Source organism: Beta vulgaris, chromosome 4, assembly GCF_026745355.1.
Source record: "Beta vulgaris subsp. vulgaris cultivar EL10 chromosome 4, EL10.2, whole genome shotgun sequence".
NCBI classification, from domain to species: Eukaryota; Viridiplantae; Streptophyta; class Magnoliopsida; order Caryophyllales; family Amaranthaceae; genus Beta; species Beta vulgaris.
Genome location: NC_079205.1, coordinates 31,987,215 through 32,010,754, shown reverse-complemented (window position 1 = coordinate 32,010,754; position 23,540 = coordinate 31,987,215). Strand labels below are relative to the sequence as shown.

General features: G+C 35.8%; 1 protein-coding gene across 1 annotated transcript; it reads right to left on the bottom strand.

Moving 5' to 3' along the window:
- Window positions 1–15,932: 15,932 nt before the first annotated feature.
- Window positions 15,933–23,519, bottom strand: LOC104907805 (vacuolar protein sorting-associated protein 60.2). Its single transcript, XM_010696801.4, has 7 exons — window positions 23,176–23,519; window positions 20,533–20,684; window positions 18,146–18,239; window positions 17,177–17,248; window positions 16,968–17,079; window positions 16,719–16,867; window positions 15,933–16,256 (listed from the first exon to the last, which is right to left on the bottom strand). The coding sequence occupies exons 1-7, from the start codon at window positions 23,242–23,244 to the stop codon at window positions 16,203–16,205; spliced, it is 702 nt and encodes a 233-aa protein (XP_010695103.1). The 5' UTR covers window positions 23,245–23,519; the 3' UTR covers window positions 15,933–16,202.
- Between the last annotated feature and the right edge of the window lie 21 nt (window positions 23,520–23,540).

Sequence of the window (23,540 nt, the reverse complement as noted above, 5' to 3'; positions counted from 1 at the left end):
TATACCAATCATTAAGCTAAGTAGTGTTCCACTCATGTCTTAGGAATCTACTAATATAATTATGAAGCTATAAAACTTAAGTAGGTCTTGTTCGATTATGCATCAAGCATACATATCCATATGATTGATTAAATATCTCTATGTTCCTATAGCCCATGAAATGACACTATCAATCAATCTTATATGGTAATTCTTTAATAAGTCATTTATGTCCAATTTAATGACTTAGATTAGGAACTCTAATATTCTATTAATTCTGTTCACTTATGGTGTTTCATTCATCAAATCACATATTTGACAAAACCATTGAATTCAAGATATAATTTCGACATTTTATTTAATACCAAACCAAGATCAAAGAAGACAAGAAATTTATTTCTCATAAACATAAAATAGCAAAACCATATCTCTACATTGTAATAACTTTCTCTAAACCTAGTACAATATAAAGCCACTCCATCATTTGCTGCAAGCCTATAGCCCTAACACGACACTCATGCTTGGCTTGAGGTAGTGGTTTAGTTAGTGGATCAACCACATTCTCATCCATGTGAACTTTGCAGATCCTGACATCCTTCCTGTCAACTATCTCTCGAATGAGGTGAAACTTCCTCATTATATGTTTGGACTTGTTATGTGATGTTGGCTCTTTTGCTTGTACAATAGCACCATTGTTGTCACAGAATAACTCAATCCCTATCTAAACTGCTTTCTTAGCTGCTTCATCCGCTGTAAAATATTCTGATTATGTCGTAGAGTCTGTTACAGTGCTTTGCTTTGAGCTCTTCCAGCTCACTGCTCCTCCATTTAGATGAAAGACATACCCTGATTGAGAATTATAATCATCTCTGTGTTTGGAAGCTCGCATCAGTACAACCTTCAACAACCAACTCATTTTGTCCTCCATAGGATAAGAACAAGCCTTTATTCCTCCTTAAGTACTTAAGGATGCTCTTAGTTACATTCCAGTGTGCTTCTCCTGGGTTTGCTTGGAACCTGCTACACATGCTCAAGGCATATGCAACATCTGGTCAAGTACTAATCATGGCATACATGATAGATCCTATAACCGAAGCATAAGGGATGCTACTCATTCTCTTTAACTCATCAGGCTCAATGGGGCACTGACTTTTGCTAAGCGATATGCCATGTGACATGAGAACGACTCCTATCTTCGAGTTTTCCATGTTGAATATTGTAAGGACTTTATCAATATAAGTTTCTTGACTTACCCCAATAATCCTTAGAGACCTATCTCTATGGATTTTAATTCCCAGTATGTACTCACCTTCTCCAAGGTCATTCATAAAACTTTTCAACCATTTCTTGACTGACTCAAGCATTGGTATGTCATTTTCCCTGAGTAGTATGTAATCTACATACAAAACCAAGAAGATCACTACGCTGCTCCAACTAAACTTTATGTAAACACAAGATTCTTCTTCGCTTTTGAGGAAACCAAATTGTTTGATTGCCTCATCAAATCTAATATTCCAACTCTGAGATGCTTGCTTCAATTCATAAATGGATATCTGAAGCTTGCAAACCAATTTAGAATTTTTTGGATCCTCAAAACCCTCAGGTTGTGTCATGTACACATTTTCATTCAAGAACCCATTCAAGATTGCAGTTTTGACATCCATTTGCCAAATTTTCGTAATCGTAAATTGTACCAATCGCTAAAAGTATCTGAATTGAGTTAAGCATTGCCACTGGAGAAAAGGTCTCATCATACTCTATACCATGAATTTTCCTGAATCCTTTTGCAACCAATCTTCCTTTGTAGACATAGACATTTCCATCTTTATCTGTTTTCAATTTGAACACCCACTTGCATCCAATAGGATTAACCCCATCAGGCAAGTCGACCATGGTCTAGACTTCATTCTCAGACATGGAGTCTAACTCGGACTTCATGGCCTCAAGCCATTTCTCAGAGTCTGGGATCTTCAAAGCTTGTTTGTAAGTAGTCGGTTCTGAATTCTCCAAAATCATAATTTTAGAGATTGCAGTTAACAGGAAATCAACCAACCTTTTGTTTGGAATCCTTAGTCTACTTGGCCTACGCGGGGGCCTGAGCATCAAGAGAAATGTTTTCTTCAACTTCTTGAAGTTTTTCGCTTGAATTAGATTCAAGTAGGATTGTAGGAGGTTCACGCGTTGAATACATCATCTCCTGACCATGACTTTCATCTTGTCGAGCCGTCTCTGACATGGTGTGAACCCCAGTTGTTGCTCATCTCGAATTTCTTCGAGTAATATTTTACTCCCACTTTTCTAGAAACAAATTCCTTCTCAAGAAAGACACCATCACGAGTAACAAACACTTTTTTCTCTTGACAGTTATAGAAATAATAACCCATTGTCTCTTTTGGCTATCCCACAAAGAGACATTTATCTGACTTGGGTGCAAGTTTGTCTGATAGTAACCGCTTTACATAGACCTCACATCCCCATATCTTAAGAAAAGACAAGTTTGGAGTTTTTCCATTCCATAACTCATATGGAGTCTTTTCTATAGCCTTTGACGGGCTCTTATTCAGTGTACGTCCAGCTATTTCGAGAGCATGTACCCAAAAGGAAATCGGAAAATCAGCAAGACTCATTATTAATCGAACCATATCTAGCAAGGTTCGATTCCTCCTTTCGGATGCACCATTTAACTGAGGTGTTCCTGGTGGAGTCAATTGTGAAATAATTTCACAATCCTTTAAATGATCATCAAATTCTTGGCTCAAATACTCGTCACCACGATCGGATCGCAGTGTTTTTATCGTCTTACCAAGTTGATTATGTACTTCATTTTTGAACTCTTTGAATTTGTCAAAAGATTTCGACTTATATTTCATTAAGCAGACATATCCATATCTACTCAAATCGTCAGTAAAGGTAATGAAGTAATACCCTCCCCTTGCCTTTGTGCTCATATCACCACAAACATCTATATGTATGAGGCCCAAGAGATCGCTACCTTTTCACCCTTTCCAGTAAATGGTGTTTTTGTCATCTTACCCATTAAGCATGATTCACATGCATCAAGTGATGGAAGAATACCATCCTTTTATAACTTCTGGATACGCTTTTGGTTTATATGAAGCATTCGACAATGCCAAATGTAGGTTAGGTTTGAATCATTTGATTTTTGTTTCTTACTATCTATGTTATAGACTTGTACCGACCTATCAAGCACATATAAGCCATTTATCAATTTAACACTGGCATAGAACATATTATTGTAGGAAATGGATCAACACTTGTTCTTAATTTCAAAACAAAACCCTTCAGAATCCAAGACAGAAACAGAAATTATGTTCGAAGGAACAAAATAACAATTATTGTGTTCTAAAACAAAGCCATATGGCAAATGCAGACTATAGCTTTCTATGGCAAGTGCAGCAACTCGTGCTCCATTTCCAATGCATAGCTAGGGCTCGCCCTTTTCCAGCTTCCTACTTATTTTTAGTCCCTGCACATCATTAACTATGTGAGAACCACAACCGGTATCAAATACCCACAAAGAAGTAGAAGTAAAATTAATTTTTATAACAAATATACCTGAAGTGGAAGCCCTAGACTTCTTTTCCTCCAAGTATACAGGGTAGTTCCTCTTCCAGTGTCCTATCTTGTGATAGTGGAAGCACTTGTTTTTCGCGGCGACCTTTGGCTTGGCGGTTTGTAATACCCTTGTTTTAAAGAGTTTTCTATTAACTGCCAAGTACAATTTTTAGCTAGATTATATATTAATAGTCCTCAAATATATTTAAAGGAAATGGATTTGATTATAGAATTATTGAAAAGTTAATTGTATTTGTTTAGTTAATTATTTTGTAACGTTTTAATGGAATGACTTAAAGAGATATTGAGTTTAATTCTTTTAATGAGTATCAGTTATTATTGTTTTATAGGAAGTTGTATCAGTATTTAAATTATATTTTGAAAAGGTAAATAGATGTATTTAGATATATGTAAAAGGAGGGGGATTTGTGGTAATTGGACTAAATAGATTACAAGGGGGGATTAGAGAAAATTAGATGGAGGGGAAAAAATGGAAAAAAAATTAATAGAAAGAGACGTGGAAGGAAGATGGAAGAATAGGAGTAATTAATCATTTTAAGTGGGGAAAAAAAGTAAAAAAACAAACAAAAAGAAAGAAAACGAAAGGGAAAGATGAAGCGTGATATTGATTTCTTCAGCAAAGGGAAAACAAAGAAAGAGAGATGAAAGGAGGAAAGGGTGCAGAGGGAGTTCGAAGGAGAGAAGAGAAATTGGAGGATGGCGGGCTCCGACGAGCCATTCACGACGTCGATGGCGCCGATACAGATGCACATATGCACAAGAAGGAAGAGAGAACGAAAACACATGAAGAGAAGGGAGTAAGAGCACATTTTTTTTTCGTTTGGGGGCGTTTAGTGCGCGTTTTATGATCAAATTTACAGGCTTACTTCATCCTTAATCTTCCATAGTAGTGGGTAAGTTAAGTTCTTAATTTAATTTCTGTTTTTCACAAGTTCAAGAAGTTAGGGGTTGTGATTGAAATTGAATTGGGGTTTTTGATTTGAAGGTTGTGAGCATGAATTGATTGAGTATAATAGTTAGTTTGGATTGGTAAAATGATGATTAAACTTGTTAGTGTGAGGTGGATGGCTTGAGGTTTGATTGAATGGAAGGTCTGTATCTTAATGCTATGTAGAGCGATAAGGTGTTGTAATTCGTAAGCAAAACAGGTTAATTTTGTAAATTGTGTGTTTCTATAGTTTTTGGGTATTTTTAGCAAAAATACTATTTCACAAAAGTTGTCCGTATCGAAATTTTACTCAAGATAGGCTCAAGAAACAGTTGATTGGGATATTGTATGAGAAAGTTATGCTCATTTAAAGTTTCTGTCCAAAACTTATATTTTGTATAGTTCATTTTAAAACTCTACTTTTTCATATAATTGTTTTGTAATGAATTCATAATTATCCAACACTAGTAGAAAAATAAGAAAGGGATGCGCTAAAAAAGGCCTTTAGGGCTGCGCTTTTTGACAGCAGCCCTTTCAATAGCAGCCCTTCACTTTTTAAGTAGGGTTGCGCTTTTCAAACGTAGCCCTTCTAAGCTTGAAGGGCTGCGCTTTTTAGGTAAAAGTGCAGCCCTTCCTACCAAAAAAAAAATTTGACATTTTTTTACTCATATATTAGTATGGAGCTTGGTCATAACAAGGTTCTTTGTGTTTTTGAATGATATTCGTTTATTGTACAACTGAATCCTGCATTCTTCTCAACACTTCAAATTCTCTGTTTCTGGTTAACACTAGACACTTACATGGTTGTCTCACAAGTCACAAATCAAATAAAAAGCACAAAGCCATCATAATTTGTAACAATAATCTCTATCATTTAGTTGTAAATATACTAGGAATGTCGTAAATTATAACAATACAGAAGAACTAAAATGAACGAAAATGAAAAAAAGGAACAAAAACTAAAACTAAAACTAAAACGCAGAAGAACGAAAATGAAAAAAAAAAAGAACAAAAACTAAAACTAAAATATAGAAGAACGAAAATGAAAAAAAAAGGAACAAAAACTAAAATACAGAAGAGAAAAAATTATAGATCTGAAAATACAAGAACATTAATCAAAACAAAGATTAAGAAACTATAGATCTGAAAAACGAAAAATCTATAACTTGTGGTTAATCAGAAATTGGGGTTTCGCCATTTACATCTTGTTACTGTTACCTCATCGTCTTCTTCATCATCTTGTTCTTCTTCTCTTGTTGCGGCTGCCTCATCTTCGAACGATGTTGTTAAAGCCGGATGCGCCTCCGATAGCGAGGTGGGATCCGGTGGATCTTCGTCGTTGTCGGATTTGACGTTTGGTGATGCTGATGATACTCCTGATGAGCATCGTTACATTCCATTTTTCTTCGGTAACCAAATATATTTTGTATTCTGAAAGAGATCTAAGAAAAAATGGTATAAGATGATACAAATAGGGGTGGCGCTTTTGTTTGTCTGGGAGGGTGAGAGAGAAGAGAGAGAAGAGGGAGGGTGAGAGAGAGAGAGGCGTGAGAGAGAGAGAAGAGAGAGAAGAGGGAGGGTGAGAGAGAGAGAGGCGTGAGAATTTATTGTGAGGGCTGCTCTTTTAAAAAAAAAAGCCCATAAAAGGGCTGCGCTTTTCTATTAAAACGCAGCCCTACTTTAACGAAGGGCTGCGTTTTATTTAAAAGCGCAGCCCTACTGTATAGAAGGGTTGCGTAATAAAGAAAGCGCAGTCCTTCCAGCGCAACCCTTCCTTTTTTTTCCCTAGTGCAAATATATATTATGACTGTTAGATGTTTATATATAAAGTAAGGTGATTTGAATTAATTTGGTAAAAGGTTTTAGTTAGACACTTAAATGGAAGTTCAAGTTAGAATAGTGAAGTCATTTGTATGGCTTATGATGTTTAATGTTTTATGTGCAACTAGGAAAGGTTGATTGATTTATACAACTGAGTTAGTTAAAGTCAAGTCTTCTATTATTTAGGAAGTACACATGTTATGTTTTAGCTTTTGGTTTAACTAAGAAGCCGTTTGGACAGAAGTAGTTGCCTTGCTATGATTCATAAAAGGTAAGATTTCTTACTTAAATGTTTTATAAGTTTACAAGAAAAGTTTAAAAGGTAATATTTCTTACTAAATCTTTTATAGTTACGAGAAGAATTTTATAAGGGTTTTAAACTTATTTTGGTCGAGTTTGTTTGAAAAGATAGAAGTTTAGTTTTAAAAGAATCTTTTATAGTTTACAAGAAGAGTTTTAAAAGAGTTCTCATGTAAATTTTGTTGAGATTCCTTTGAATTGGAGGATGTTTCTCCAAAGATATAAAGTTTGGTTTCCGAACCACATTACAGAAAGTTATTGAAAATTTGCAAGATTCCAGAAAGGTTATAGATATTCATGTTTGCAAAGTTATTGGATTGCCTAAGTGGTATCTCAAGAAATTGAAACTTCGTCGGGTTCGTCTTGACTTTACAGATAGGTGGTAAAAATAAAATAAAAATCCTTAATATCCAAACATTATAATTTTTACTAATATGTAGTGAAAGATATTTAAGAGCAAAGAAGTGCATTAGCAGACGAGCACAATGAAAGTATGAAAGACAAAAAACAATATAGAGAAAGTTCTCCCTTTATCTTCAATTAATTTTCCATTTAGGTTCAGAGATATTAGTGGGTGATGCACTCTACCCGGATCTGTGAATCCAAATCCATTTTTAGTGGATATGGATCCTTAAATTTTGGATCCGACGGATCCGTGTAGGATATGCATCGTAGTTTAAAAAATAGATCTGGACCGGGTCCTAAATTATACCTAAACCCAGATTTGTTTACCCGTTTTATAAAAATTTATTTATAAAATATAATTAATCTTAAAACTTAAAATCCAAAAAGTCCTCAAAACCTAATTCTCTTAGCTCAAGTCATGCCAAGTCCCCAACTCTCCTATATTCTCTCTCTTCACTCCCTCTCTTCTTTAATTATTGTCAAAATTAGGATCATTGAAAAAAGGATCCGTAATCCATTTTGGATCCGGATTCGCAGGATACATTGAATCTAGATTTGGGTCCTCCATTTTATTACCTGGCGGACCATAGGATCTGGATCCTAAACTGAAAAAAAAGAATCTGGATCTGGAGCATAGAGGATCCGCTCCAGATTCTAGAGCATCCGCTCAAGATCCTACCCCTTGACATCACTAGTTAGGTTTCACCATGCATATACAGTAAAGATAGGGGAGGTGTGTAGGCTTTTTAGGTAGATAGAATAAAGAAAAGAGTCGACTATTCTACAAATTTCTCAGTGCTAAACAGGAGAAGAAAAGCCTCTTTTACCCTTAACAATATACTATCGTCAATCTATTTTTTTTAAGTTGGTAAGATGAAGGACTCTGCCGAAGTGACACTACCTCGCATAGGTATAACCAGCCAGGTTTGTACATAACCTGCTGAAGGCTCGACACCTCGCATAGGTATAACCAGCCAGGTTTGTACATAACCTGCTGAAGGCTCCTTGGAGGGAGGGAGGGGGTATTAAGGGAAATCTCACCCCCAAAGAGTCCCTAGTGGGATTTGATCTCATAACCTTAAAGTCATGATGTCAAACCTTTATCATTAGGCCAAGCCTTGCTTGGTATATACTATCGTCAATCTCTAGCTAGTTAGTATTTTTATAGTATATTGGTAGCTATTCTATAAACAAAATACTATGTTTGTACATCAAAAATTAATTGTTTTACATCGATAATATATGTTTATACATTTCAAACTATGTTTGTAAATTTAAACAATATGTTTGTACATCCAAAAATCACGTTATAATATAATCCAAAAAGTATGTCTTATATCCAAAAATTATGTTTGCACATCGATAATCTAATTATTTTTTTGTACATCTATAAGTCTTTTTGTACATCCAAAATATTTAATTATATGTCCAAAAACTATGTTCGTACATCAAAATTTTATACATCTTTGCACATCAATAGTCAATTTGTATCTTGTACATTAATTAGTCTTTTGTACATCCAAAATATATATTTGTACATTTAAAAACTATTTTTCGCATCCCTTATCTATGTTTGCACATCCATATTCGATAATCTATTTTGTATTCATTGCATCCATAAGTTCTTTTGTATATTCATAAACAATATTTTCGCACCCATCTATATAAATATATTAAAGGCGTGCTTACTTGACAACGCATATGCGCCATGTGACACCCTCAATCTACCACTAGAATTTTGCCATGTGTCTTTATCAACAATAAGTCAAGTGATCATTATTTCAAAAAGTATATATGCCGAAACCTGGGCTCGAACCCCTGACCTCAAGTAAGATTTTCAAATATTTACCATCTAATCTAACATCTTTTTCTGATTCATGTTTTCACAAAACTATAGATATGTGTTGTAATTAGTAATGTGGCAGTTAATGCCCACTTCTAGCCATCAAGTTTATTTTTTTTATTTGATTTCTTTTTTACAGTCATCCCCTTGCTCCATCTCTCCTTTCAAAATTCACCATGATCGTTAGAGTCCTCTAGCATTACAAATTATTCTTGATGCTAATCAAATCTTATTGTTGTTCTTCGAGAATACGAATTAGGGGATGAAGTTCAAAGGACCAAATGACCTAATAATTAATAATAATTAAGATACATTTAACACTGCACCAAGTGATAATATGGTGTAATCATTTTAAAATTAAATTATTAATAGATGAAAAATATAAGTACCCGGAGCATAGCCCGGGCCTACAAACTAGTTGTTTTCTTGTTAAACATCCAAAATTTTGTATATTGTTCATAATTACACATAACTAACCATGGTATATTTTTTAAGGGAAAACAAATATCTACCTCCTATTCGGCACCCAACACTTTGGACAACAACCTTTTTTCTAAAAGTAAAGATAATAAACTATTTGAGCAAGAGAAGGGACGGTCTCACATCATATTAATATGAAGAAGAGAGTGTGATACATTGGTAGTGTGATATTTAGTCAAGGGACCCACTTCACATGAGTTGGATTATTGGGTGGGGTAAACTATTAATCGAAGGTAAAATAACCATTATTAAAGGACTAACTAGAATGATATATAGAGCTACCTGAGGACAAAATAAATTTACATAGAAAATTTTATATAAAATCGATTTATAGTAATTACGGATCAATAATGATTGTTTTTATTTTGACCATAAAAGGGTCACTTGTAATAGAAGTGATCCTTTTAGAGTAAAAAGTTACCTCTTTTACATTAAAAAATGAACTCTTTAAGCTCTAACTTAAAAAGTGATATATCTAACAATAATTTAATTATGAGGCGGTCCTGCACAAGACTTACTACTTATAGCATATGACACGTATACTGTGTATTAGATGTATATTTCTTCAATTATTTTGTTAATCACTACATTTACTTTTTATGGACATTTATTTTTAATCATTAGATGGTATTGGAAACCCAATTGTCTCTCATTAGAGATGGCAATGGGTCCTGAGCCCGATCCAGACTCGCGAGAACCCGAACCATTTATAAGGGTTTGGGTCCAGAATTTTAGACCCATTGGGTCCGGGGTCGGGTCTAGTTCCAGGTTCATACATGCTAAACCCAGACCCGACTTGCAGACCCATCTACATTTTAGAAAAAAAATTTTACCTAAATTCTAAGGTTTTATGAGTTGTGATTTTGTGAACTCGTTAGTGTTGTAACTCCATCTAAGTCTTGTAAGTTGTAACATTTTAAGATTTCATGATTTATTTTTAAAAAATCTGTTTAGATAATGTTTTAAGCGTGGATGCAAGAACTATGTATATTAGGACGAAATTTTTTTAATTACATATATTCAAAAATATGATGAATACTTAAAATTAAGAAAAACCTATTTAAGACCAAGTTGGGACCTGTGAACTCGCTAGATCCAACAAATCTGGGTCTGGATCTGAAAAATCTACACCCAACGGATCTAGGGCGGGTCGGGTCTGTAAAAAATAAACGGGTCCGAGTCTAGGTCCAAAAGAACCTGATCTCAGCCCCATCCCATTGCCATCCCTATCTCTCATACATCATTACTTTTTCAATTGTCTCAAAATGGTGCCCATATTAATGAACAAAGGAATTTGATATACTTCCTCCGTTTCAAAATAGATGCCACATTGTCTATTTTTGGATGTTTCAAAATAGATGCAACAATGTTTTTTTTCCTTATTTAGTAACTTTTGCCTTATACTTTTACCATTTTACCCTTACTAACTTGTTTTAAGTACATTAATCTACTTTTAATCTGATCAATCCTAACAAAATCTAACCTAAAACTAATGATTCCCACCAATTTTTCTGACCTCCCAACTACCCCAATTAAATTCCCACCCATACATATTCATCTAACCTAGGGTTCTGCATCATCATTCATCATAACTGCTCATCTTCTCATCTCCCTCATCTCTCTTAACGTCCCTCTTTTCTGTTCATCTCCCTCATTTTTCCAGATCTACTCTCTCTCCTTAAACACGAATTCTTCAGATCTTTGCTCTCTCTCCTCTTCTTCGTTTTTGTCTCTGTTCTTTGAAATTTTGCAAAACCCTTCTTTAGAAATGGTTTTCGCAATCAATTTGGAACCTTTGATTGATGCACATTTTAAAACTACAGATGATTGAGAGGCGATGTTCATCTATGACGTCATGAAATCTATTAAAAATGGTTCTCCTTGGCCCCGTAGGCTTTACGAATCAGGGGTTGCTGAGAAGTGTATGGGTCCGCAAGGTTGCAAAGCTTTGGGTGTTGTCCTTGATGGTATCAAGGACATGAAGCAACCTTGGTTTCCTGATGATTTACCAAGTGAGTCCTCATCCTCTGAAGAAGATGAAATTGTGAAAGACGAAGTGATAGATCTGGTGAGTTCGGCTGAAAGAAGTAAAAGAAAAAGTGGTTTTCAAAACTCCCATGAAACCCCCACTCTCTGTCTCTAAAAACCCTAGTTCTGAATGCATTACTGTTTGTGCTCTTCCTTGTATGGACTCTGAGATGAATTATTATTCATATAGCCGAAATGAAAGGCTAAGGTGGGTTCTTTTAAGGAAAGTGGTGGAAGTGGGACAAAATCCTACCTCAAATCTGGTTCAAAGAGGAGGGGGATAGTGATTGGTGGTGGTGAATTTAACAAAAATTCTTGTAAGGGAGGTTTGCCTACTGTCCCTTTGTTATCTTTATTTAATTTGGTTTTTTTGCATGTCAATATTTGCTGCTGGTTTGTGTTGGATAAGCTTGGTTTATGTTGGATTAGGCTGGATTATGTTCTTCTGTTTTAATGCTTATGGATTTTGTGTTCTTCTGTCTGTTTGTGTTCTTCTGTTTTAATGCTAATGTTGGTTTGTGTTCTTCTATTTTAATGCTTATGGATTTTATGCTTCTGTGGGTGATGTTCAATCTTTTGGTGATGTTAAATCTTTCTGTTGGTGATGTTCAATCTTTGGGTTGCTGTTGGATAAGCTTGGATTATGTTGGATTATGTTGAGTCCTTATGATTCTAATACATTGGTTGGATGCTTGTGTTGTTGGAAGTTGTTGGTTGTATTGGTTGATTATGGGTTCTATTGAGCTTGACTTAGAGTTTAAGGGTGATGTCAATTTTGATTAATGATGAGTTATGAATAGAGAAAGCACTTTTGTTGTTCATTGGTTTGTTGTTATATATTGAGTCCCCCTTTTTTTTTAAATCACTTCCTAATCCATATGATGAAGGACTCACCAATAACTTCAAGTGAGTCAATGATTTGCTCGGTATTGTGCCTTGAGGTGTGAATGAATTGATCTCCTTTATAAGTTAAAAGTTTCCCTGATGGATTTTAGAAGGTCAAATGATGTCTTAACATGATTGATTGTGAATGTGGTTCTTTGCTACTTCATACATGCCTCAGTCCCTAAAACTTAAAGAAACAATTAAAATGATGTAAATAAGAAACACAACTGTAAATAGAATAAGCCTAAAACTTACAAACCTACATTCCTCCACTACATTTAGACAGCTTTAGGCTTGGTTTGTTGTTTAACAAAAGTTCCTACTTCAATGTGATGACTATGTATTTACCTAAAAAAAAAAACATCTTTCAAACAATGTAACCATCAATTGCTTTTCAAAAACCTGCATACAAAATTCACCCACATTGATCTTCTTCCAAAAAACTGTTTTCTTCACAAAAAAAGCAAACATACCTTTCACTTTTCTCTTCATCAATAACCCCCTCATTATTGTCAAAGTACTCAAGTTCTTCAATTTCATTTGGTAACTTATCATTCAAATATTGCACAGCTTCATCCACAATAACTTGATCACATTGGACATTTTTGGGGAGAAGATCCAACTTTCTAATCTTGCTTTTCCATGATGAGGGTTCTTGTAATTATTACCTCCTTTAACCTTTAGGATCTCAACCATAATCCACTGTAATTGTAACCATGTGTATTTCATAACACTAGGATCAAATTTGTCATATGCATCTTGCACATTTTCAATGAGCTCATCTATGTTCTTAGGAAAAGTTTGATACATTAAAGCTTGTATGGCTCTAAAAAAACCCTAATTAAATCAAGAACATTTAAATCTGGGGACTGAGCTGGCTGTTGAATGAGCTTGATGTTGAACCCATTCTGAGTGGCTGCTGCCTTGAATGCCTCATCATTTCCTTGTATGTGAGGCCTAGCATTGTCCTGTTGGATGAATATTTCCTTGGACAGACCAACAGGCCATTTACTCATTATAGCTGGGAGTACATGTTGTATAATCATGTCCCTGATGACCTTCGAAGTGATCTTCTCTATAGCCTTGGTTTCTATAGTGTCCTTATCTCTATTTTTGCTATTCCTTTTTGCTGCCACCCTCTCTACAAAAGGAAAGATACCAAACTTGCCATCATGAATCAGATTACCTTGAGCATCATAAATTGGTTTTGATGTCACCCCCATAAGCATGGCTTTAATCTTGAATCTCTTTTATTGGCAACATCTATATGCATCATCTTCCCTTGGAAATAAATAAAATCTCCTTGTATCTGGGTTCAAGTAGAACCATTTCTCATTAATGTGTATTATGTTCTCCATGTCTATAAACTGTGCTTGTTCAGTGGGTGTGCCAGGCAGAATGTGGGATAGCACCCACTTCATTCTCTCCAATTTGTGAGTCTCTGTCAAACTTGGACGGTTACTACTTATATGTCTTCTAAGCTTCCCCTTTTTGAGCAGTCTATAAACTGCTGAAGGAGACACTTTCAGTACCCCTGCAAAGCATCTAACTGAAGTGCATAAATTTAGGGGCACTGATTGGAGGAACTCCCCAGTATATTCCTTTGCTCTCCTCCCCACAGTTCCCTTTTTTCTTGACCTGACATCAATGACATCACCCTTAGCTCTTTGTTTGCATGCTCTTTTCCATAATCTCTCTATTGTGTATCTTGAAACACTGTACTTCTGTGCTGTCTTCTTCATAGCACCATATGGTAATGTTCCTTTCTTTTCCATAGCTAACAATTCATCTATAGCTTTACTTTTGTGCTGTCTTCTTTTGTTTTGTTGTTGTGTATCAGATTCTGGTTCAGAGGAGATTTGAGAGTCGAAGTTGGGCACCATCTCTTCAAGTAGTTGTAGGTAGTACTCATCCAAGTCCTCTTCATCAACAACATGATTGTAGATTTCCTGTGCTGAATCCATTTTGTCCAGATGCAGCAAATGATGATGAGATTGACAAACATTTTTTTTTTTTTGCCTTAGTGTTTGGTTGGTTTATATAGTGCTGCGTGTGTGCAGTGAAGATGTTTTTGGGAGAATGTTATCTGCCTTATGTAAGCATTATGGTTGGTAGGAAGAACTGATTTTTTTGGGGAATGTCTGTAACCCTTAAATAGGGAAAACATGGATTTGGTGGTAATTTTAACATAAGTTTAAGTGCTTTCAAATTTTAGAGGGAAGCCAAAATTTTAAGTTATGTTGAAAAGGTGAATGTTTAAAAGGTGAATGTTGAAAAGGTGGTTGTACTTCCAAAAATGGAGGGGGAAAAAATTTCGTCCCCTTTTTTTCCCCAAACCTGGCGGGCTATTTACATGTGGTCTCCAACTCTTTTTTTTTCCCTCCTTTTCACATGGGGACCACTACAATTAATCAACCTAACTTTATACTACTTAAACATGCTTAGGAAATTTTGCCTATGAGTCCGTTTTAATAACAATGTGGCATCTATTTTGAAATGGAGGAAGTATATAAAAATTAGGACACATGCTAAAGAGATGATAAATGTCAATTCCTTGGTAAGTATATTTAACTTGATATTCTCCCCCCTTCTTGAAAAACTTGAACCGCTAATGTCAGACTAAGAAACTGTGAGACTTAAAATTTGGACATAATTCTTCTCTTTATCAGTATAAAAATTTTTTTAGCTTAATATAAAGTTTGTAATTAGATGAGGATAAAGATCAACGAATTGGATCAAACTGAAATATTTACAGTCCAGCTCACTTTATTTTACCCTGGATTTGGATTTTTTTTTCCAAATTAGGTCAAATTTCAACTACATTAAGGTAGTGTTTCGAAAGTTGTATTTTATTTCAAATAATGGAATTGAAATATGAAATTTAAAGTTTGTATTTCAATTTCTAATCACTGTTTTGTAAAAGGGGTTTGATAGAGGAGATATAAATGGGGGTTTGATGGAGGAGAGAGAAATGAGTGATGTTGGGATTAGATACTCATGGAGTTGGATATGTATGAGTAGAGAATTTCAAATGACAAGATAATAGTTTGAATTTCAAATTCTACTAATATACGCTTTTGATAAGGATTTGGACAAATTCCATAATTTCAAATTCCATGCCATCCAAACAATTAATTTCATCCAAATCCAGAATTTGAAATGAAATCTTGCTATCCAAACATATCATAACATTATTACTCATCACTAGACAAGCTCTTACTGCCATAAGTGTAGGAGCTCACATGCACAGAAGCACATTTATCACAACTTCCGCTACAACTTGGCCTTATTTGTTTGAACTTTTTTAAGACTTGAAAACGGATTTAATAATCTGAATCCATTACTCTTTGTTAGGTTTGGATAATGGGTAAACCATTACCCTTACTTGATGGTAACCCAAATCCTCAACATGTTATCTTCCAAATTAGAATAACAAAATCATTTCCATTCCTTTACAAGTGATTCATTTCCATTGTTAAACCAAACACCTATTAAAAGAAACAATTATTATTACCATTTCTCCCCTCTACTTGATTCCATCCTTTCCACTCCTCTATTTGAACAAACGCCCCCTTTAGAGTTAAAAGGATTCTCAAGTTGCAGATAAAATATAGTTGCAGGTACAACGTAAATGCACTACGCATTTGAGCACGAAAAACAGTCGAATTACATCAAGAATAATTTTCATTCTCTATATATTCCTTTTCAAGTGTGAAATTGTAGACTGGTACAACTTATTACCAACCAAACCGTAAAATACATCTCCATACATTTCAACACCCCCATCCCCCAACAGTCCTCCCAAAAGACAAAGACCCCAGAAAAATTAGAGCGCAACAGAATTTTTAAATTAATAATATCCTGCACAATGAGTTATGAAGACTGAATCAAGCCAGCTCAGTAAATCGACAAGCCACTTCAAACTAGCTACATCCCTCAACTACGAAGGGATGCACGGGGTACAGCAGGCAAGCCCAGATCATCCTCCGACTGTATAAGAAAGAGACAAATATGATTGATTTTTTTTAAACAAATAAAATTCCAAACTAACATTCTAGTAAACGAGCAAGATTGACTAATTTCTCTTTGGAGAATTTTATGGCAATCTAGCAGTACAGAATTATTCTGGATCTACAATTCTCATTATAAGTCCATTTTGGACCACTAGATTTTCATGCGCATTGCTCACATACAACATGAGCAACTGAGAATTTTTTTTGAATTTCTATTCTGTAAATATAACAAGACCTGTGATCAACTCACATGCAAAGCAAATCTAGAATTTAGTGGACTTAAGTTTCCAATAAGCCCAGACAGCAGCAACATTCAAATGCAGAAGTAGATAACAACTATGAGAGCGAAAATATTCAGCCCAAAAAACTTTCTTAATAACATTCTCACGCACTGAAAAAATCCTTCACAGAACCAGATGCAGACTATTGAGTACTATACCTGAACATTGGCTCTTCCTGGTGGCACTGCTGTAGGCCTAGTAGGTGCTGGTGGCAAGTTGAGCTCTTCCTCCACATCAGGTTCAGACTGAAGATATGAAGGAACACCCTGACTCTCTGATTCCATGTCTAATTCCAGAGCATCGAGCTCTGCTTATAATGAAACAGTACAAAAGACGAGATGATCAGCATAGAAAATTCCTATAATAGCATTTCTAAACGTATATTGTTGTAAAACTTAAGAGCCTACCACCCATCAGGTCATCCTCATCAATGTCATCAGGCACATTATAGCTTCTTCCAAGGGACTCTTGAATCTCATTACTCATATCCATCAAGTCCATCATTTCATCTTGCATATTCTACATAAAATTAAATCAATCAGCAGCCATGCAGCACTGGAACTACCAGTATAACTTCATAGGTGAAGGGAGAGATACAGATATATAATCGACTAACATCTATTTCTTGAATTTTTACTGTTTTCATCATTCCTTTTAAGTCCTTATTTGCAGCTTTCATCGCCGACATCTGAAGAGAAACAAAGGAAAAATACATCAGATGTAATTCAACGAGACAAATCTTCAGTCGCACTCAGCAAAAATAATATACTGTCATGAACCAACAAAAAAACAATGTCAGAGCCTTTAACATATACTGTCATGCCAAAAAATAATAAAAAGAAATGTTCCAAACGCATACAGCATACAACCACATATGGACATAGATAAAAACAAATATGGGATTCATCGACGATAGTGATCTACCTCCGATGAGGTAGGCAGAATAATCCAAACATGGTACACTTCAACTGACTTGAACCAGGCCCTGTAAAATGCTACCAAGACAAGCAAATATTTCCATGGTAAATAGTCTAAACGCAGCTTGCCAATACAGTAAAAAGTAGTTGACTTAATGAAGCATGAGATGCCATTCTCAACGAATCTTAAACGCCAAAATGTATAACGGATCCTGAAAAAAACCAGGCTTGATTGGCCAAAGATTCCTAATAGACAAGAAAATATTTTTAAAGTCCATGCAGAATAATCTGCTACTACTATCATCGTAATAGATAGTTGAGACAAAAAAAACCATTGACAATGACACTCAAACTTCATGTTCGATGTTATTGGCAACCTTCTTTGGCATATGCCACCATGTCCAATCAGCAACAATTTTTTAATAACGGATTAAAAAGGTCTTCAAGAAACAGGGCCACATGTATGGAGTGACATGTAACTGTAACTTCCAAGTTCAACACAAAGTGCAACTTCCATAAGCTTCAGACTTAAGTAGCTTGTGTCAAAGCAGTCAACTTCACTAAGAAAGTAGACTTACATCAAATTGGACTTTGGTAGCAAACAAACATAGACAGGATGCAAAAAGCGAGACCACTATGATCGATCATGTCAAGTTTTTAATACTCACAGTTTGCTGAGCATCCTTGATACCCTCTGCAGCAAATGAAACTTGGTCAAGATTGAATGTTTGGTTATAGAGCATATCACGCTGCCCTTCATACCTGTCCACAATACAGAAAACAAGATCAGACATACATCAGTGACTAAACACCATAATATGCACGTGCAATAGAATGCAAAACTTAAAGTATCTAACTTAGCATCATCAGTTTTTACAAATCGAAGAGTCACATTGGATGATAGGTAGGGGTATAAGTGAACTGCGAAAAGTACAAAGTCCAATCCAGTCCACTCCAAATTTTTCGGACGTAAAATGTTTGGACTGGACTCGAACTCAAATTTTCGAGTCCAAATATTTTTGGGCTGGATTGGACTCACCCCTTGAGAGTCCAATAAGTCAATCCAGTCCACAAAATATTTTAGCGTACAATATATTAAATATTCTTAATATTCAATGACTCAAAAAATATTCTTCTTCATCTTTCTTTTGAAATTTTGGACTTCTTAAGTTCTTAACATTCCCGCTAATTTTTTTATCTGGGCCAAAAATTTTCACTTACCTGCCAAAAGTCCAAAGTGAGGTGAAAATTGAAAAGGCAAAAATTACTTTCACTTTTTAAGACCTTTTGTATTTTTGCAATTTGCATTTTCTTAAACTTTAAAGATGTATGTAACTTACTTTATGGAATAGATGTAATGAGTCCAATTTTTCAAATTTCAATCATTCAATCATGAGAAAATATTGTGAATCTCAATCGGCAAAATAATTAATATATCATACAGTAAGAAGACTTGACTGGACTGGGTCCGGACTCAAGAAAAAGAATTCGTACTGGATTTGGCTCAAAAAAGTTTGGATTAGATTTGGATTCAATTTCTCGAGTACAAAAACTTTGGATTGGATTTGGATTTGGCAAAGTCTAATCCAATCCAATCCACTTACACCCCTAATGGTTGGTCCAAAGGAGAATTTCAGGGTTGACTTTGGCAAAACTATAAATCATAACAAGAATTGACAACAAAACAGGTGTGCAAATACTTCCAGACAAGTTTCCTTTTCCTTCTTCTTTGGTAGGGAATAATTGTATACAATGTACACCAGACAGAAAAGATCACAGAAAACACACCAGAAACAATCTTAATTAAAGGCAACCAAGATTGGCCGACTCGACCCGCAGACTGCCATTAATCATGTAAAGCAATCGCCAGGACGCAAAACTGCATGAGAGATGCTAGACTCCTAGACCTTTTAAAACCAAGAGCATGCAAACAAACGGATCTTTTTATGCTTATAACAGAAGGCAAAATATGCCACCTAACACAGGAACTCAGCCTAAACCTGAATCAAGAGCACCACCCTTAAGAACAAAAGGAACCAAAACAAGCCTTTAACCAGATTTGATGACCGATTACATCCTAGTAAGCAGCAATGTTAAACCAAGGTCTAGCCTTACACATAATCCACCTAATGCGGGCCTCAGGACCATGTCACCTCTGATCTCAGTCATCTCACACATCTTAGAACAATCTCAGAAGCAGACAACAAATTTATCACAGCCTCAACATAACACAAGTTACTGTTAACACCAATCTTTATATTGCTGTTATGATTAAAGATCATCAAAGCTCGCTATGTTTAAAGTAGGCTAACCTTAAGAAGATAAATTATTCACATATGTAACACTATGCGATAAAGACATCAATACAATGTCATAACTTCTGGATTTTTGCTGGCAACATACCCTCTTTCAATAAAAATTCGAAAACAAAATCACAACTATTATCTTGAAAAAAGCCTACCCTGAGTCCTGACTAGCTACTAGCTAGAACTTCTGGGGGGCAGAAGGAGGGCACCACAAACTTTCTACATTCCATTATTAATACTTATAGATTAAAATACTTTTTGTAAGCATGGATAGGAAATTGGCACAATGGTGGTATCCTTTTTATTATAATCAAGTGTCAAAAGTTCAAACCTTGCCCCTCTCCCCCTGATATCTACAAGCTCCCCCACAGCTAGCTAAAGGTTAGGCTGAGTGCATCTTGAACTCTCTAAATTTCGTCAACATTAATATACATGCTCGTCATCACTGTTAATGTTATTGAACTAAATAGAGACAAAGAGTTCAATCCAGGTTTCAAATTGACAGAAGTTGGAAGTGTCCTTGATGAGGAAAAATTATACTTTCGTTCACCCATAAGTCAAAAAAATGACATTGCACTGTAGCATGGCAAAAAAGACTCTTAACACAAGGAAAAACAAGATGATGAGCCCAAATTCGATAAATCACAAGTAGTTTAGCTTCAGACAAGTGAGACAACTAAGTGTGACTGAAAAAAATAGCAAAAAAAAAGTTGCATCAAAATGCAAAATTGACAAGAAGAAAGACATACATCCTTTTTTGTTTGAGGACCCTCATCGCTCGAGCCTTAACAGCCTCCTGAGCAGGACCAGGCCGTGTCTTTTTAATTTGCTCTTTATATCTAGCTAGTTCGGCATCAAGCTTTTTAATCTTCTCATCAACATTTTCTCCTCTTTGGTTGATCTAGCACCAGGTAAGTGAAACACATCAAGGTGGCAATATAGAAACCCATAACAGTTAAGCACCCATTCAAATAGGTTAATCACATTATAACCACAAAAAGATTGTCCTAGGAGGCTAGGACATATGCTCATGAGACATTGCAAACGGATGAAGACATGAACAAAATCTAACCAACATGCAAACCAGCAAAACTAGATACAGAAATATGGGTTTCAGTAATTATGAAGCATAAATAACTTTTACATACAGTAGGTTTATATTTCATCAAAAAAGGGGTTTTATAAGTTATTTATGATTTTGTGATGCAAGATCCATCCTGCTGCTAATGCAGCTACTTTTTTGTAGGGAACGTACTGCGGCTTTGCACTTCTCAGTTTTAAATCTAACAGAAACATTATTGATTACTAAGATAGAGAAAGTTCATTTGTATCTTCAAATTACTCCCCAAGTGTAGCGATTCCCAGCAAATGCTTGATAGTTAAATGGTAACTCTTAATATACTGAAATTTCTATTAACCATATTAAGTTTAGTTCTGTTTTCTCATAATTTTGCTGAATTTTATTTTTACGAACAAAAGTCCAAGTGTAAACCAACTTCTTCTTATGCTCAGTTAAGTTAAAAACAAAAATCGAAGTGTATATATGGAAAGGTCCTCATATCCTCATTTATTAATTCTGTTTGACGGGGATGACACTCTTTCAAAATAAAAATTGGCTTATATAATAGGGGTTTACTATTTACGACCCGTATTTACTAAACACCGCCGTATTTTTATACGTAATTTGTACCTTTTTACCTCAAACATATAAAAATTTTAGAATTTATTTAGCAAGATCATAACCAATTTTTCGTCTCGGTGGAAACGAAAAACAGATTCGGTTCCACCATGGAGGAAGTGAAATCTTTTTTTGGTTCTACCATGGTGAAAATGAAAAAATTAGTCGGTTCCACTGGAAACCGAAAAAACTTTTAAAGTACCATGAATAGTAATTTTTTTTTTGAGTTTGCAGTGGAGGAAGAAGGGAGAAAAAGGAGGAAGAAGAAGGGGTGGGGGCCTGCACAAGGGGGAGAAGGGTGCTGCCTGGGGAAGCACGCGGAGGCGGGGGGTTGCGTAGGGTTGGGCTGCGCTTTATGGGGGACTTTGAAGGGGGGGGGGGGGGGGGGTTGGAGCTGGGAAGGTGGGTGGTGGCAAGGGTAGAGACGAAGGAGAGGAGATGAGGGAGGGCGAGGGGGCAGGGGGGAAGGGTGGAGAGAGGCGATTGGTGGGGTGGGGTGAGCTGGGGGGTTGGAGGCCTGCGGGGAGTGGGGTTGGGGGGGACTGCATGGGGGGGTTGCTGTGGGATGGGGTGGGGGGCAGTTGGGGTCGTGGGGTGGTGGTAGTGGTGGCTAGATGGTGGTGGTTATGGAAAAAGAAGTAGAGGAGGGAGTAAAAAGAAAAAAAATACCGTATAAATTAGGGCTGTATACAGTAAATACGGGGGGCAAATAGCAAGTAGGCTATAATATCAGAGAAATAGGCACGGGCTCAAAAGCAAGGGTTTATCTTCTCATAATTTTCTTATAATTTTGGGTTGGGGTTACCATATGAAGGATATAACTTATAAGAAGCACATTATCTTATAAGATTCTTTCAACTGCTCCATAAGTCAGGACGAGGAATACTAAGTCACTAACAGTTTTTGGTACTACCAGAGTTTCATTGAAATATGAATGAAATACTTCCTTTCTCCTAGTACCCATCATGCACATCAGTTCTATTATAAAAAATTTGGTACTTCAAAATTCTCAGATTTACTATGAAATTCGTATTGATACTACAGCTTAAATGGCTCGTCTTGCCGTGACCTTCTCTTCAATCCTCGAAACTTCTGTCGCTTCATCACTGTAGGGACAGAGAACCCGTCGCTGCCTCGGCTGTGCTACCCTCAGCTCTGGGCAAGTCGGAATAGGAGAGCATTGATACTACGCCTTTTTATTGGTACTCAAAAATGAAATTTGGTACCATCAAAAAGGGCTAGGATCCAAAATTTGACAAGACAGTTTTAGCAGCTCAACACAGCTGACAGCACAAAATCTCATTCTACTAAGATCACTAATTTTAGGCCAAATCCTTCAGTTGAAAAGCACACATAACACAGCGTTTACAAAATTTCTAAGACTAACACCGAATTTGCTACTCTAAATTTCTAACCTCACAACAGCAATAGCATTAGAATTTTACACTTCTGCAACAAAATCATTCATAATTCACATCAAGCTTCGATTATTCAAAGATAACTAAATTCAGACTAAACGATGTTCTCTAAGCATCAAAAGTTTTCAACCACATCAATTCAGAAAAGCATGTTACCAGAAATTAAACAGTAGAATCTCCAATCCTAACTAAATCTTAACAGAATATACATATTCCAAAAATCAAAACCCAAATTCAAATTGAATTCAGAAAAATAAGCAATGAATCGAAATGAAAAGGGAAGAAAGTGCAATTACCCGATCAGAAGCATCTTGAACTGAAGGAGGAGGCTCTTTGGACTTCTTAGCACCGAAAATTCGCTGCATCGTTTGATCTCTGCCTCTCTTTCGTGCGCTGCTGATGATGATGTTTGCGCTTTGTCGATGATCTTACGCTGTTTTGCTCAAATCTGAATCGGAAATTCGAAACGATGAGCTTTTGCGTATGGAAGTATAGGATTATAGATTAAGGAAAAGAAAATATCAAGCCGTATGAGGATTGAGGAGTAGTCAGCGGAGGTTGGGGACCCGGAGGGAAAGACGACGGAGAAAGAAAGTTCTTAGAAATTTTCCTTTTGTTGTGCATCCAGCCCAAGTGGTAAAATATGATAGTATTAACTTTG

Coding starts and splice junctions, on each gene's coding strand:
- LOC104907805 (XM_010696801.4), bottom strand. CDS start 23,244: ATGCAGCGAATTTTCGGTGCTAAGAAGTCCAAAGAGCCTCCTCCTTCA. Junction 20,685..23,175: donor TTCAAGATGCTTCTGATCGG/GTAATTGCACTT, acceptor ACCTGGTGCTAG/ATCAACCAAAGAGGAGAAAA. Junction 17,249..18,145: donor TCAAGGATGCTCAGCAAACT/GTGAGTATTAAA, acceptor GTTTCTCTTCAG/ATGTCGGCGATGAAAGCTGC.